Source organism: Besnoitia besnoiti (assembly GCF_002563875.1).
Source record: "Besnoitia besnoiti strain Bb-Ger1 chromosome Unknown contig00018, whole genome shotgun sequence".
NCBI classification, from domain to species: domain Eukaryota; phylum Apicomplexa; class Conoidasida; order Eucoccidiorida; family Sarcocystidae; genus Besnoitia; species Besnoitia besnoiti.
The window spans coordinates 323,664-338,862 of NW_021703918.1; the positions used below are offsets into that span (position 1 = coordinate 323,664).

The 15,199-nt window shown below is 59.0% G+C and overlaps 3 protein-coding genes across 3 annotated transcripts; 1 reads left to right on the plus strand and 2 right to left on the minus strand.

Moving 5' to 3' along the window:
- Window positions 1–603: 603 nt before the first annotated feature.
- BESB_032910 (DHHC zinc finger domain-containing protein) lies at window positions 604–7,638 on the minus strand (the record flags this gene model as incomplete). Its single annotated transcript, XM_029361883.1, has 15 exons — window positions 604–1,107; window positions 1,332–1,419; window positions 1,544–1,653; window positions 2,124–2,240; window positions 2,578–2,695; window positions 2,985–3,091; window positions 3,599–3,690; window positions 3,855–4,041; window positions 4,297–4,443; window positions 4,743–4,862; window positions 5,107–5,164; window positions 5,549–5,667; window positions 6,106–6,339; window positions 6,427–6,635; window positions 7,287–7,638. 15 exons carry the CDS (start codon window positions 7,636–7,638, stop codon window positions 604–606), a joined length of 2,562 nt encoding a protein of 853 aa, XP_029215103.1.
- A 288-nt stretch (window positions 7,639–7,926) lies between these two features.
- BESB_032920 (chloride transporter, chloride channel (ClC) family protein) lies at window positions 7,927–8,472 on the minus strand (the record flags this gene model as incomplete). Its single annotated transcript, XM_029361884.1, has 1 exon — window positions 7,927–8,472. One exon carries the CDS (start codon window positions 8,470–8,472, stop codon window positions 7,927–7,929), a length of 546 nt encoding a protein of 181 aa, XP_029215104.1.
- Window positions 8,473–11,868: 3,396 nt separating this feature from the next.
- Window positions 11,869–14,725, plus strand: BESB_032930 (pyruvate dehydrogenase complex subunit PD-HE1Beta; the record flags this gene model as incomplete). The annotated part of the gene is made up of 5 exons (XM_029361885.1): window positions 11,869–12,180; window positions 12,457–12,607; window positions 13,170–13,501; window positions 13,742–14,152; window positions 14,543–14,725. 5 exons carry the CDS (start codon window positions 11,869–11,871, stop codon window positions 14,723–14,725), a joined length of 1,389 nt encoding a protein of 462 aa, XP_029215105.1.
- Between the last annotated feature and the right edge of the window lie 474 nt (window positions 14,726–15,199).

Below are 15,199 nucleotides of genomic sequence, written 5' to 3' on the forward strand. Positions count from 1 at the left end.
TGACGAACAGGCTACTCTGCCTCTAACACGCGGCCTCTGCGGCGCGGCGGGTTTAATCTGAATAGAAAAGCGGCTCGCTTCGCGTGTCCGAAGCGCCTGTTGAAAAATTGAGATGGGCGCGTTGTTCCGCACACCCGCCTGGCAAAGTCGCGCAAACTCAGGAGAGGGTCGCCGGCGGAGTCGTACGAGCGCAGGCGCACTCCTGGAGTCAGATCTTCGCGCCGCCATGCAGACGCAGACACACACGGCCCTTCGACGTTTTTCACAAAAAAAAAACAGCAAAGACTTCAACGTCAACCGGTCTTTCTACCCATGCGCGCGGCCACGCTGACTCTGCAGTCGCTGCGCGCCCGTCCTCTCTCGCGCGGGCTGGTGTCAAAAGTCACAGGCGGGAGACTGACCCCATTCGAAGGACGCAAACATGAGGCGTCCACCTTTCGCTCAAACTAGTTAGAAGCGCGTCGCATACATATATATAGCAACACAGCTAGACACGCAAATATATATATATATATATATATATATGCACCTACGTAAACGTCGGTGCATGCGTATGCCGATGCATATCACTCCAGTGCGAGGCGTGGTGCGTGGCGGACGCCCTCAGACGACTTTGCCTTTGTTGAGCGACTTGTGCAGGCTGGCGCTCGCAGCCGTGGTCGCCACGCCATCTGCTTTTCCGCCTCTGGCGATCGCACGCGCGTCGGGCCTGCCGCTGCACTTCTCCTCAGAGGCAAAGCAGCGCAGCTCGACTCCCGACTCCGTCCAGCGCTCTTCTCCGCCCCGCGTCTGCCGCGCGGCTTCTCTGTGCATCGACGCCACCCCTCGTCCGCTCTCGTCTGGCTGAGTCTCGCGCGCAGCAGGCCCTGGGGGTGTCCGCCTGCAGGGACGGAGGGCTGCGAGGATGGCGCTGACGGAAAAAAAGGAGAGAAGACGCGAAACGAACGACGGGGAGGTCCCCTGGGCGTGCGCCGGCGACCGCGCGAGCGCCGCCGCGGAGGGCGAGAGGGGCGGAAACAGCTGGCGAAGCTGAAGCAGCGCATTCGAAACCGACGCGCTGTAAAATGTTCGCCGACCGAGCCAAAACGTCACACAGTTCTTCCACACCTGAGAACAAAGCAAAGATCAAACGCACGCAGCAGGTCGCGGACGCAACTCTTTCCAGAGTCATCCACACGCGACAAGGTTCACTGTCACACACGCCGCAAGACCGCAGGTGAACTGCAGCACTGGTAATATCGTCTGGAAACACAACATATAACATATATAATCCTCAAGCCTGCGAATGCCTTTCGCGCCGCGCCCGACATGCGAACTTCCAAACGACTTACTCCTGCGGAAAAGGGATTTACACTTTTTCTCGCGCCGCGCACGGCTCGCTGGCCGCGAGCCGAGACCGCCCGCCACAGATACGCGTACCTGAGAAGCAGATAGAAGACAGAGTTAGTTAAGGTTACCGAGATTCCACGCACGAAAGCGAGGCAGTTTTGAATGCATGCGGCGCAGCGGGACTGCGGGATGAGCGAGACGGGAAAACACTCACCGGCTGCGGTTGAGGACTTCGTTCGCCGTGACGTTTTCTGCGATATTTCTCAGGTGTCGGTACACGAGCACGCTGAGGCGAGGGAGGGTGAGTCCATGAAGCAGCGTCGTCTGAAACGAAACAGACACGCCAACGGGTCCGCGTCTTCACGGCACGTCTCTCCCTTGACCCCCTCAGCAACTGCCGACTTCGCGGCAGTTCGGCTCCGACCTGCGAAAGACTAAGCGCAGCCCTATGTGCGCGGCATCCGCGTAGCGCGTCCGAGTGGACGTTGCAGCATAAATATATTTGAAGTGAATCAAATATGTATCGCCATAAATATAATTACAGATGACACGACCGCAAATAAATACACATAACTATAAGAACAATATAAATAACACATGCACATATATATACATGTATACATGGCAGCAAAGGTAACTACGTATAGCTACAAAAGCTAATGTACCCGCGGACGCCATGACGCCCCGCGGGTCGGCGACGCGCCTGAGCCACTCGCCCGTCAAAGCCGCATTTTACCAACATCCTAGAGATTGTGAGAATGGAGGGGGCAGGTTTTAGCGCCGCGCAGACTCACGAAAAGAAGCAAAGCTCGGTTGGGACATCGCCCGTGGAGAACCGCGTCGGTGAAACTTGGCTCCCCGGCCGAATCCGAGACCGATAGGAAGGCGAGAGAGCAGCACAAGTGAAGCAGCTGCAGAGCCGCAGACGCAAGTGCGAATGACGAGAGAACACGTTAAAAAGCGACGCGCGTCCCCGCGCGAGAACAGAGGCGAGCGCGGCGAACATGCCGCAGACCTCAAAAAAGACGAAACGGGTCGACCCCAGACGGCAAAAGGCAGACAACTCGTCCCTGCGAAGTCTACACATCTAAAGAGGCATATAGACCGATGCAGATAGATAGCTAAGAACAGCCATAGAGAGACATAGAAAGAAAAATAGACATTGAAACATACAGATAGATATAGATACGGAGATAAAGATACATACGGGTACACACTGATACACCGATAGAGCTGCTTGCTGCTCACCTGAGTAGCAAAATGGTACAGGAGCCACGAAGTGAAGAGCCGTGCGTTGAGCGCGCCGACGCAGTTGTACGACCAGAGGCAGTGATGGTCAAAGCCCTCGACGCAGCGGTCGCAGACGCTGAAAATAGTAGTAATTATTAAAAAAAAATAACATAACTGTCGCAGCGCAAGCGACAGCCACGGCACCAGCCCCCCCCCCCCCCCCCTCCCGCACTCCCCCCCCCGCGGAGCCACAAAGCGATCTACGAGGCGATCGAATCGTAGACAGAAGGGCGCGCGACTCCCCGCAGGATGAATCTGCATCGGCTGTGCCGCACACGAAGCCAGGAGACACGAAAGCATCAGCCGTGTGTTTTCGAGACAGAAGCTCAAAAATCACCAATCATTTAGAAGAGAAAGGGACGTACAAGCAGTGCTTGGTCCGCAGCGCGCGGTAAACCCAGCAAGATCGACACAGGCGGTCAGGATCGAGGGCTGCAAGTGTCTCTGCACTCGTCTGTCTGTCGCCGAGGATCTGAAGGGGAGCAAAGGAGAAAACGGAAAGGCATCACACCCTGAAACCGAGTTGCGCCCTCCGCCAGACCGGCGACATATTGTCAGCCTCCAGTAGACGCACACCTTGTCTGCGCCTCGAGGAAAGTCAGTGGAATGTCACAGTCCCACCCCTACCCCTTTCGCAGGCGGAGATCTCAAGCTGGCTCTGGGTGCACAGTCGAAGGGCCCCATGCGGCAATCATTCTTTATTTTCAACCGCTTAAAAGTAACACAGTTACACACACTTCCTCGCCCGCCTGTCGAGCCGAATCCGACTTCACCGCGCGACACGGAGGCGCTTCAAGGCTGAGAAACACCTCACATGCCGCACTGCCTGGTGTCCGCCTAGCGGCTCGCCCGGGTGCTCGTGCCTCTGTCCCTACCTACTGAAAAGGACTCCGGCTACGCGACACAGACCGCCGAATTCCTTGACACTGCAGGACAGCTTCCCCCCCCCCCGCCCCCGACTGCCTCGCGGAATCCGTACCTGCATGAGCTCCTCGACGGCGCTCGCGCCGCGCCGCCGCTTGCGGATGATGCCGGGATCGGACACCACGACAAGGAGAAAAAGTCCCAGGTCTGCGCAGGCTGTCCAAAAAAGCAGCCGGAGGAAAAGAAACGAAAGAAAAAGCGCCGCGAAGGCGCCACCGAAGGCAGCCAGTGCGGGCGGAGACAGGCGCGCCAAGGTGCCTGAGGCGAAGAACAGCGTCGCACTGGCGGCGGTCGACGGACTCCCCCCGAACCCTGCGCGTCTCCCCGCGCGGCCTGCGCAGCCTCGGGACATGGCGCCCGCGGACTCGAGGGCGGCGAGCCAAACAGCGAGGCGAACGCGGAGGAGGATCCCGACGCGCGCGCATGCGCCTCGAGTCCGCACGGCGACTGCAAAAAGTGCGGCAGCGCAAGCTGCGCGCCGCGAGAAGGGCGGAGGCACTGAGCGCAACAAAGGCAAGGAAAAGGGAACTAACGCTGAAAAGCAAGTCCGCAGCAGGCCGCCGGCAATCGCCTGAGCGCTGGACAAAGAGACAGCGATAGAGCAAGAGAGTCTTTGGCTGTCTGCTTGAGTATGTACGCGTATGATACAAGGTCCACACGCATATATCAGACACAGTGTGCACACACAAAAGACATACGGTATAACTCAGTACGGCGGCACATACATGAGTATACAAGAAGCGACCCGCGTACCGCAAAGGTTACTCGGGACGTGTAGATCATGAGAAGAAGGCAGAAGAGAACGATGATGCTGGGGTGCTTGTACTTGAGGGGCTCGTTCCAGTTGCAGAAGAGATTCGTCATGCGCCGCAGCGACTGCCATCGTCCGCCGCGACCCGGCTGAAAAAAAATTCACACACACTTAAAAGCGTCGCTTGAAGCTCAGCTCGCTTGGGGAGACGTTGTTCCCCTTCTACGTCCTGCCATAATTCCTTCCTCGACGACGCATCGCCACAGCTCCCGCCCTTTCTTCGGATACGCCATGCGTAGACACACCACGCGCGAGTGTGGGGAAACCTGTACAAATGCATATGCAGTTCCTCCGCACTTGGCAACCGATTGTGGAGAACCCGCTGGCGATACTCGAATTGGCGGTGCGCCTTTCTTTCTTTTTTGCGAAGAAGAATATTCTTTCTCACGCGCTCAGACGCCTGGAGAAGCGGCAAGGCCCGCGTAGGGCGGCTGACGTGCGGCGCGCGGAGAAACGCCACCAAGTCGGGTCGGGGCGGTTGGAGACTCTCCGCAAGCTCAAGCGCCGACTGAAAACAGGGAATGGCGAGACAGCGCGGGTGAACAGAACCACTCGCAGGAAACGTCACAGAGATTAAAAAAGGCGGGCACCTCGGCGCGTCAGGCGGGAAGGGGCGGGACGAGGTTGCGTGGCAAAAGCGACGAACTCAAACCCAAAAAAGAAAAAACAGAAGACGCGGCAAAGCTGGAGGCGTGCGGAGGGAGAGATCCAAATGCGAGAACTCAAAGATACGAGGGAACGTGTCAACCTACCACGTTCGACTTGGTGTTCCGTTCGTTCCGGCTGACGTCGCATTCCTCCACGAGGACTCTGCACGTAGCAAAACAGCAGCGACCCTGAACATTATTGAGCAGGGACCCCTTCGTCACCGCTCGTTTGCACGTATGGGGGTACGTATATATATATATATATATATGTATGGTCATATATATATATATATATATATATAGGTATTTACATCTATCAACATATCTTGCAAAAAAGCAGCAGGACTGCTGAAGAGAGTAATCAACGTGCTGCATTCTCCGCAGTCCCATGTCCGCCACGCATGTCGATGAGACCCTAAAAAGCATATCTAATTCCGCGGGGTATGCGAGTCGTAAGCACCATCCTGCCTGGCATGCCTCTCGCGAGCCTCGACGCGATAGAGCAGCATCCCCAGAGGATTTTCCACTCTGCTGCCTACACGCCTACTTGCAGGCCTCAAGTTGACCCGCCTCCACCGCGCGGTGCAGGGCGAGACAGCCGAAGAGGTCGATGGAGGTGAAATCCGCTTCGAAATAATGCAACAGGCGAAGGACTTCCACGTGGTTCTACAGCCACAGACAACACAGACGCACTGGCGCAGCTGAACAGAGGCACGACGACGCCACGCTGCAGAATTCAGGAGGTCTTCTGCGGCGACGGCAAAGGCTGGAAAAGACAGTCAGCCAGAAGACGCCCACAACAGGCCCTCCGGCCCTAAACAGTGCCGCAAGGCGAAAGCTGTCGCAGGACTTGGGGGGGCTGCGACTCTCGGCCGAGCTAGACGTCTCGACACTCGATCTGTAGGCTTCAGACCCGACACGAGCGGCGAACGAGGCGCGTGCGCAGCGAAGTTCCTAAGGCGCGTTATTCACGTTCGAATTTCGTTTTCGCTGCCATGAACTCGAATCGCTACACCCGCTCACAGCTCTCTCCACGGCCGCTAGCGCATGTGGGAGCTCTATCCACTCCTCGAGGTTCTTGTCCATTTGACAATCGCTGCCTACCTTGAAGGCAGCCCAGTGCGCAGGGCTGCATCCGTTTTCGTCGGTTTCATCCAGACACGCTCTGCCGGCGCGCCTGACCAGAAGCAGAAGCGCCCTACGCGAGTCGTGCTGCGCGGCGAGGATCGCACACGTCGCGCCCTTGCTGTCGCGGGCGCGCCAACCCCCGAGCTCGCCTGCGAGCTGCCTCTCCTTGGCAGGCGCCTCCGCGACGCCAGCCGCACCCGACGCCGCATGCTGCCACTCGTCCGCGCGCAGCGACGGCGCGACCCGAGAGCTCGACAGGAGCTCCGCCGCCGCCGACTGCGACAGCGGCGGATCTACGGGAGAAGAGAGAGAAGGGACGGCGGCCGCCGCAGGCGCAGCATGGGGCGCTGCAGCGGCTGGAACGGGACCTGAGGCGGCGGCGAGGCCGGCAGAGGGCGACTCGAGGGTGTCGAGCAGCAGGCGCATCGCCACGATGTTGTCTCGGATGATGCTCCACATGAGCGGCGTCTGCCGCGTCGCCGCCGCCCGCGCGTCCGGGTCGGCGCCTGCGAGAGAAGCGGCAAAACGCACGACCGCGGACGGACGTCAACCCTTCCACAGCCTCGCGACTGAGCAGCCCGCGCCGCTGTGTCACTCACTCAGGACCCCGACACGGATGCGGAAGGTTGCTGAGGTTCCGCCGAGGCTCCGCCCAGCGCAGCGGGGCGGCCCGCTGCGCTGGGCGGAGCCTCGGCGGAACCTCAGCAACGGCCACAGCGCCACGCGACGGCAGCACACGGCGTGAGAGGAGTGAATCTGAGGGCCCCTTCGCGCGTCTCCTTCAGCCGAAACGGAGCTCTCACTTCCGCCCCCCTCGCTTCCAAAGTGAGAAGACACTCCGTGACGGAACAAGGCCTCGGCTTCCCAGCCAGCTCCGACGCCGCCTAGGCGAAAATCGGGCGCATGCAGCGAGACAGACGACTGCGTACTGTGAGCCATATACGGACGCGTATGTACGCCCCTGCGAAGATGAACCAAGCGAGAGAGACGCACAGACAGACATGCGCAGGCGACTCAGAAGATAAGTGCAGATAGAGGCACATGGGTAGGTGTCGATGGGTGTGTGGATATATGAAAACAGCGGGACAGGCGCGTGTGTGGGCAGTGGACGTCAGGCGGGTAGGCAGAGCTACGCCGGCGGCATCGGCGCGGCTCACCCCTAGCCAGGAGGAACTTGAGGACTTCGATTTCTCCGCACAAGGCAGCCCAGTGCAGGAGTGTGTGGCCCCCGGCGTCTCGCGCGTGGACGACAGCGCGCGGCAGGCGCTTCAGGAGACTCTTCACAGCCTTGCCCTTTCCGCAGCGGAGCAGCAGAAAGAGTTGCTCAATCGCCTCGGCGCCGCATTCGCCGTCCCACGCGCCCCCGCCCGGCGACGGAGACGAAGAGTAGGCTGCTGCGGGGAGGGAGGAGGAGGCAGACGACGAGCGAGAGACACAGTCTTCTGAGAAGCAGGCCGCAGGATGAACCCGAGCGCCAGCGGGTTCTGGCAGGTCGCGGTTCGGCGTCATTGCGGTCGTTTTAGCGTTTCAAACGGGGTGTCTGGCCTCCTCCCACTCTCAAAACTCAAACCAGACGGCTAGTGGCGGGTGGCGCCCGCGTCGTCGCTCACACACGCGCTTTCATCGCGCAAGTGCCTCTGCCTCGGCGCGCCCTTCGAGACGGGGAGGCGTTCGCGACGACATGTGCGACGAGCGCGAGCGCGACCAATTGAGAAGCTGCCTTCGAAATGCAGTCAGCTGCCTCTGGATTCAAGACTGCCAGCCCGTTGTCAGTGGAGAACGGAGAACTGCCTACGTCTAGTGCTTGCCCGGCGCAGCCGGCGCGTAGGAGCGGCAGCCACAAGGAGGGGGAACGGGCGAGGGCGCGCGCAGCACGACCGCGTTCATCCTCTGAACGACTCGAAAAAGAGAATCGTCGTGGAGACAGGCGGAGGAGAACGGCTGTCCTTGTAGTCCGTCTGCGTCCGCAGACAAACTCGCAGAGGAGGAGGGGGCGGGCGCCGCAGCCGGCTCGGAGGCACAAGGAACCCACGCGCAGGGACACAGTGCGGCGGCGAAGCAGGGCGCTGCAGTCACCCAGAAGGACGGCGGACTCGACGAAGCAGCAGAGGCCGAAGAAACGGCAGCGATAGCAGGCGTCGCAGAGCGAGGCGAGGCAGAGGGAGGTGACGCAGAGGGAGGCGAAGCAGAGGGAGGCGAAGCAGAGGGAGGCGAGGCAGAGGGAGGCGAGGCAGAGGGAGGCGAGGCAGAGGGAGGCGAGGCAGAAGGCCAAGCGAGAGAAGTGACAGCAGGAGGGAAAGACCGCACACCGAAAGACGCAGGAAATTTAATGTGCTTCTCCATCGGTGCCAAGCGTTAGCACGCGGAGTCGGCGACAGGCGGAGTCATCCTTCCGATGTCTCATCCACGCATGTGATGCGTGCGACGCCTGTGAGGCCGGCGACATGCAGAGAAAGTCGCAGTCGCTTGGTGCACAACCGCGAAGCATGCGCACGCAGGGACCAGGGCACAGCGACAATGCAGCGACTGCGAATGAGGGTGCGGAAGGCGCATGGGAGTACCCCGGGCGTCAAGTGAAGGCGCGAGAGCTTGCGAGCTAAAACCAAGAGAGGCGGCCGAGCAACCGTCTCGAGACGCGACGCTACGCAGCGGAGAGGAGCTACGAAAGCTGGCGAAAAGGGAGTTGCCGCCCGAAAATCGGAAGGAGAGAAAACTTTGCCGCTCTTCGCTGTCCGCGGCCTCGGCGTGTGTTCGCGCTGAGCCTCGTTCGTGGGACGTAAGCGCCGGGGCCAGCGGAGTAACGCAGAGGAGTACGGCGGTCACAGAAGGCCGTAAAACCGCGAAGAGACACTCGAAACACCGTCCAGATGGGAACAAACGAAGGAGCTGGAAGGACGAATTCGAAAACGAGGACGAGAAGCAAGAAACGGCAAGGCGAGAAAGAAAGCCAAACCGCGAGAGGCAGTGGGCGCGGAAGTCGAGCGGGGGAGCGCGACGATAACGGAGAAGAAGGCGGCCGCCGTCGCCTCAAAGAAGATAAAAAACCCGGGGCACCGTAGAGAGCGTGAAGCTGAAAACTCACCGAATTCGCAGGAAACAGGGAATGGAGAAGAGAACGGAAGGCATAAGGAAAAAACGTCCCGTGGCAGCGAGCAGACGAACAGCCACAGCGTGTGTAAAGAGTGCCTGCGAGTCCCCGCGTCACTTGCCGCCCTCCGCAGTCTCCTTCGCCCTTCACTGGCCTTCTTCCAGTCACCCAAGTTAGAGTCTACAGCTTAGTTCGTCGCTTGAATTTGGAATGAGAGGCATCCAACTTCATGTATGAAGATATATATTCATCTACGGCTGCAAGGGGGGTATGCTACGCAACAATATATGTTGTGTGTCCGCGTCCCTCTGTCTCGACCTGAATACAGGCAGACGCGTCCACTAACTCGCCTCTCTCTCGCGAACGTTCCACGAGTCCGCGGATTGTGGCGTTGTTCTGATGGGGTGTTTGTGTTTCGACGTTTGTGTGAGGTCCGGGGGCTCCAGGTCTACCTCTGTGAGTAGGTGGCGACCCGCACGTTTTACCCCTGCAGGTTTAGCCTGCGTCCTCAGTGCAGCAAATCATCGTTGACGACGCCTCCATCGGCCAGTATAGTACATCTTAAATACTTTTTCTTTGTCAATACTTCTTTTCAGGGCAAGAAGAGTTGCGAGTGTATAGTCTGCGACACAGCTGTCGAGCCTTACGGTATAGCGATGACTTAGGCCGGACGCGCCCATATTCTAGGCGCGCTGAGAAAACGGACATCGCGGACATCGCGCGGCTAAACGCGACGCTGCACCCTGCAGGGCTTTGCGTTAGCGCGGGTGCCATTATCGGCAAGCACCTCAAGAGAACCATGTGCTAGACATATATATGCATAACTGTATGTATATATGTATGTACATGTTGGTAGGCCGTATGTAAAATCTGAAAAGGTATGGCCCGTCGTGAACTCGAGCGTTCCTGAACGAGTCTATTTCTAGTCTCTTCGTGGCTCTTGGGACTGTGTGGAGGCCTGCGTTTGTGAGTGTGCCACTACATACCGTCTACTCGACGCCGGGCGCTGTCCGTCCTCGCGGGGAGGTGTGCTGTTTCATTCGCGTTTCTTGTTCTTGTCTGATTAGATGTCATTCTCATTATTTTAGGCCTATTCGCAGCCCTCGCTCTCAGCATTTTCAGCGCCAGACATACCAGACTCCCTGCGGCCTCAACCGTTTCTCCTAGGCGCTCCTCCGACCGCGTCGGCTCCGCCGCGTTCTGTTGCCCTTGCCTCGTCTGCATGACTTTTAGGCTGACTTAGGAACTATGCATGCCCCCGGATGCGTCTTAGGGTATTCTTGACGATTGGATGGCCACTTATGTCTATCTCAGCGAATGAATTTTCGCGATTCTTCTTGGCCCCCCTCGGCCCAGATGTCTCACGTGTCCCTCCGGTTGTGTCTCTTGTCGCCTCGTCTCCGCCCCTGTGTAGACGTCGGTGTGCCTCTGTTGCATGTCTGAGAAGAATTGCACTTTCCTCTCCTTTTTTCGTTTTCAAGAAGTTTTCCAGCTAGAGGGACCCAGGATCCCAGTTCTTTTTTAGCAGGAGCTGATTTTTTCTTTTCCCTCCTCTCTCCGGAGGACGCGGCACGCGCCGCCAGTCACAGCGGCGAGACAAGGCGAGATGCCGCGCGAGGCACAGCTTGCCTCTGCGCGCGTGTCTCGGTAGCAATTAACGAGGAAAAGCTGAGACACCGACGGAAGCTCGCCACGCGTCCATTGCACTTGGAAACACAATGTATTTTCGTGAGCAAAGATAGCCTCAGCCTTCTCCTTTTCGTGTCCAGCACGCCACTCTCTTTCTCCGCGTGTCGCCCCTTGTCTCACCTATTTCGTGCCTGTGTAGACGAGGGATGAGGTGGCACTAGGCCTGTCTCCTTCCTTCACCTGAATTTTTCTTTTCCTGCTTCTCTGTGTCGTCCGTGGCCTTTCACACGTCGTCTTTCTTTGGGTTGTGTGTGCCGTTTTCCCATCTCGTGTCTCCTCTTCTAGGGCAGGTGCTCACGTGGCGTCATGCTCGTCGCCCCGCCGGCAGTCTTCTTGTTTCCGTGGCGTCTTGGTGTTTTCACTGCTTGTCTCGATCTACCTTAGTCGTTTTCGCTCGTCGAGAGTCTCCTTCTGCATAGTCTCGCCCCTCCAGGCCGTCTCTGGTGCTTTGGCGTTTGTGTCTGGCTGTGTCTTGTGCCTCCTTTCTGCTGCACACACGTCCTGTCGACGTCTTCCGTTATCGTATTATCGTTCCATACCTTCTGGCCATTGTTCTTCTCTGGTTTTCGCCAGATGGAGGAATTTGTTTTCCGCAACCGAGGATAAGTCGCGTGTCACGTGTGTACGACTTCGCCCAACCTTTTCTTCGCTGTCTTGCCCGTCCTCAGCTCTCTCCGCTAAGGTCGTATTCGCGAACTCTCCTCGTCGTTCCTCTCCCTCCCTTCGGGATTGCCTTCTGTGTGCAGCCAGCCGGTTGCGTCTCTCGTTTGTTTCGTCTGTTCTTTATCGAAAGGTGCTAGAAGCTCCGCGTTTGCCTCGGCTTCACCGCAGACGTCCGCCAGACTGAGACCGGCGTTGTGCGCGCCAAGTCGGATTTCCAGTCTCCTCGCGGGTCGGCACGCAGGCGCCTTGTCCCCCTGGGCACACGGCGCAGCAGGCGCGCATTCTCGACATCTTCCAACATGGCGAAGGTCCTCGCGCTGTTCGCTCTCAGTCTTCCCCTGTGGGGCTGGGTGTTTCTTTGTGTCTCCGAGTGTGGGGTGCAAGCCCGTCACCTGTCTCCGTCCGGCTCCCTGTCCTCTTTAGCAGCCTCCACACTGCACGCGCTTCCGCGGCGCGCGGCTTCGGCCGCCTCGAGCCACGTCTCCACGGCCTTCCTCAGCGCACCTACCGGGAATGCTTTGAACCTCTCGTCGCCTAAGCCCCCGTTCTCCTCTCCGGCGTCGCCTGCGCCCGCGATCGCAAGCGCCGTCGCTGCGTCTCAGTCCCCCACGGTAAGCCTAGAGAGCTGTCTCTGCCTCCACAGCCTGCGCGGTCGCCAAAGGGCCCACCGCACCGCCTCGCCCGGCTTCGCCGTGTGACTTGCGTCGCGATTCCAGCGGTGTCTGTTGTGCATGCTGGCGTGCGCGTCTCACTCGCGCGCGCGTCTGGATGTGGCAGGCGGCTGGATTCGCTGCTTCGTGCGTTAGTTTCGTGGCGTTTCGTCTGTGCTACGCTCGTTTGGGGGTTCTCTGATTCGGGGCTCCGCGGTGCGTGTCTGGGTTCCTCAGCCGGCTGTCGCGATTCCCGAAGCTGTGGTGGATGGCGAGCTCGTGAACGGGAAAAGCGTGCGCGACTGGAAAGTTGAGCGCTCGCTCTACCAGGCGCTGCACATGGCTCTTGCCGAGGAGATGGACCGAGACCGGAGCGTCTGCGTGATGGGTAAGGGCGCGGTTTCTACGGGGCTCGCGGCGGCTAAAGGCGCGTGCGCTTTGAGACCTGCTGGCGCACGCAGACGCGCCGCAGAAGAGGGTGCTCTGGCGCAGGATGTATGGGTGATGTCCTTCGCAAACAGCCCTGAGCGCATCGTGTCCGCCTCACACCGTGTGCACGTACGTGGATACGCGCATAGATACATATATATACATATGTTTATGTATACATGTATGTGCATGTGTGTGTGTATGTGCATATATTTAGTCAGATGAATCTCCCACTCGAGATAATGGGACAATGCGCATCGGTACGCGGCGGCGCGGCGGGGCTTCTACGGCCGGCGCGTCTCGCGACTCGGTCGTGATGCTCCCTGGCCATCTCTTTTTCTGGCAATGTGAGCTGCGACGCAGCTGCCGCCGCAAGCGAACCTCGGCGTGTCGCGCTGCGAGCGTGAACTCCTGCATGCGCCGAGACGTGTGGCGGATCTTGATATGCTGGCTGGGTGGTGTCGCTCAAGAGTGGATTTCTGCACACTGTGTGGCGCGCGCCTTCGCCTATGTGTGCTCAGGCGAAGACGTCGGTCACTACGGGGGCTCGTACAAGGTGACGCGTGAGCTGCATGCGCGTTTTGGGAATTTCCGTTGCATGGACACGCCGATTTGCGAAAACACGTTCACGGGCATGGCGGTCGGCGCCGCGATGAACGGCTTGCGACCAGTCGTCGAGGGCATGAACATGGGCTTTCTTCTGCTCGCCTTCAACCAGATCTCTAACAACGCCGGCATGGTTCGCTACACGAGTGGAGGCGCCTTCGACGTCCCCATCGTCATCCGCGGGCCCGGAGGCGTCGGAAAGCAACTTGGCCCTGAGCACTCGCAGCGCATCGAGGCGTACCTGATGGTGAGCCGAGACGGCTCAGGCTTTAGCGGCCACGCGGCGCGCGCGCGGCCTTCTGGGCACTGACAGCTGCGGCGCAAAGCGCGACACGAGCGCTTGGCACAGGGCGCGGACTCGGAGACGAGATGGAAGCCTGTGGATCTATCTTTTAAGCGCCTGGATCTGGCTGGGGGCCTTCCTTCCGGCGAGTGTCTCCTGCTCCACTCTTCCAGTCTCCTTGTGCCTTTCTCTCCCCTCTCGCAGGCAGTTCCTGGGCTGAAGATCGTCGCGTGTTCGACGCCTTACAACGCGCGGGGCTTGCTCAAGTCGGCGATTCGCGAGAATAATCCGGTGGTGTTTTTCGAGCACGTGTTGACCTACAACATCAAGGAGGAGATTCCGCTGCTGCCATATACGCTGCCGCTGGACAAGGCGGAAGTCCCGCGCGAAGGTAAAGACGTCACCGTGCTCGCCTACGGCAAACTGCGGCACGTTGCGCTGGAGGCCGCCGAGCAGCTCGCGGGCCTCGGGCTCAGCGCCGAAGTCGTGGACCTGATCTCGCTTAAGCCTCTCGACATGGCCACGATCCAGAGCAGCATCCGGAAGACTGGACGCTGCATCATTCTTGACGAAAGCAGCCGCACCGGAGGCATCGGCGGCGAAATCTTTGCACAGGTGCCAAGCGCGCATAAAGCCATACGTTTATATATTTCACCGGTTCCCTGGAATACTTGCGTCTTCCATGCATACTCGTCCTCTGTCACAACGTTCATATGCGTGTATACTCATATATCGGTAAATGTGCAGGTGCACTTAAATCTCCTGCTGATCTTCTCTCTCGTCTACCACTGTGCATATATATATATATATATATATATATACATATGAGCGTAAGAGATACATCCAGATAAGATTCGTGTGCACGCGCATGGCTGAGTTTTTGTCGCATGGTGCTTCGAACGTCGTGTCCCGCGCGTGTGCAGTTCACGTAGAGTAGACCTCGGGCCTCAAAGCGCTGGCGGCGAATTCCTTTTTGTGCTGCGCTCACTTTGCGTGGACGTTCAGGTCATGGAGAACTGTGCCGACGACCTGCTGGAGGTGCCTGTAAGGCTCGCGACGAAAGACATTCCCACTCCATACGCAGCGAAGCTGGAAGAGGCGACGATCGTCACGCCGGAGGACGTTGTGAACTCTGCGCTCTGGCTAGTGTCGAAGCGAGGGCCTTCGGCGCAGCAAGCGTCGCCTTGAGATCCCGCGACGGTGGAGTCGTCGGACAGCTTTTCTTATACGGGACGCAGAGCACGCCAGCTCTTTAAGAGGAGGCGGTTGCGAAGCTGAAACAGGGTGCGAGGCATCTGGGTAGTCCTGTGTCTGGAGCTCATTCACTTCGACGTGCTTGCGGAACGAAGAACGCTCGTTCCTGGACTGGCTCAGTTGCGCCAGCCGACGGAGAACCGACTGTTTGATTATGCGCATGCAGCTCAGGGTGTGCCATTCCCCTCCGTCGCACGTTTCTCTGGGGCAGTGAGAGCGCAGGATCTCCGAGCATCGGCGTCTTGTCTACGGGGACGGCTGCGTCTGGCGGAGAGGCCAGGAGGTGCTCAGCAGGGCGGATGTCGCGGCGACGAAGGGCATCGTCTTCAGAGAGAGATATGATATCAGAGCGAGATCCCGCCGCTGTGTGGAACGAGACGCATACAATTGAGCCCCCCCCCCCCCCCC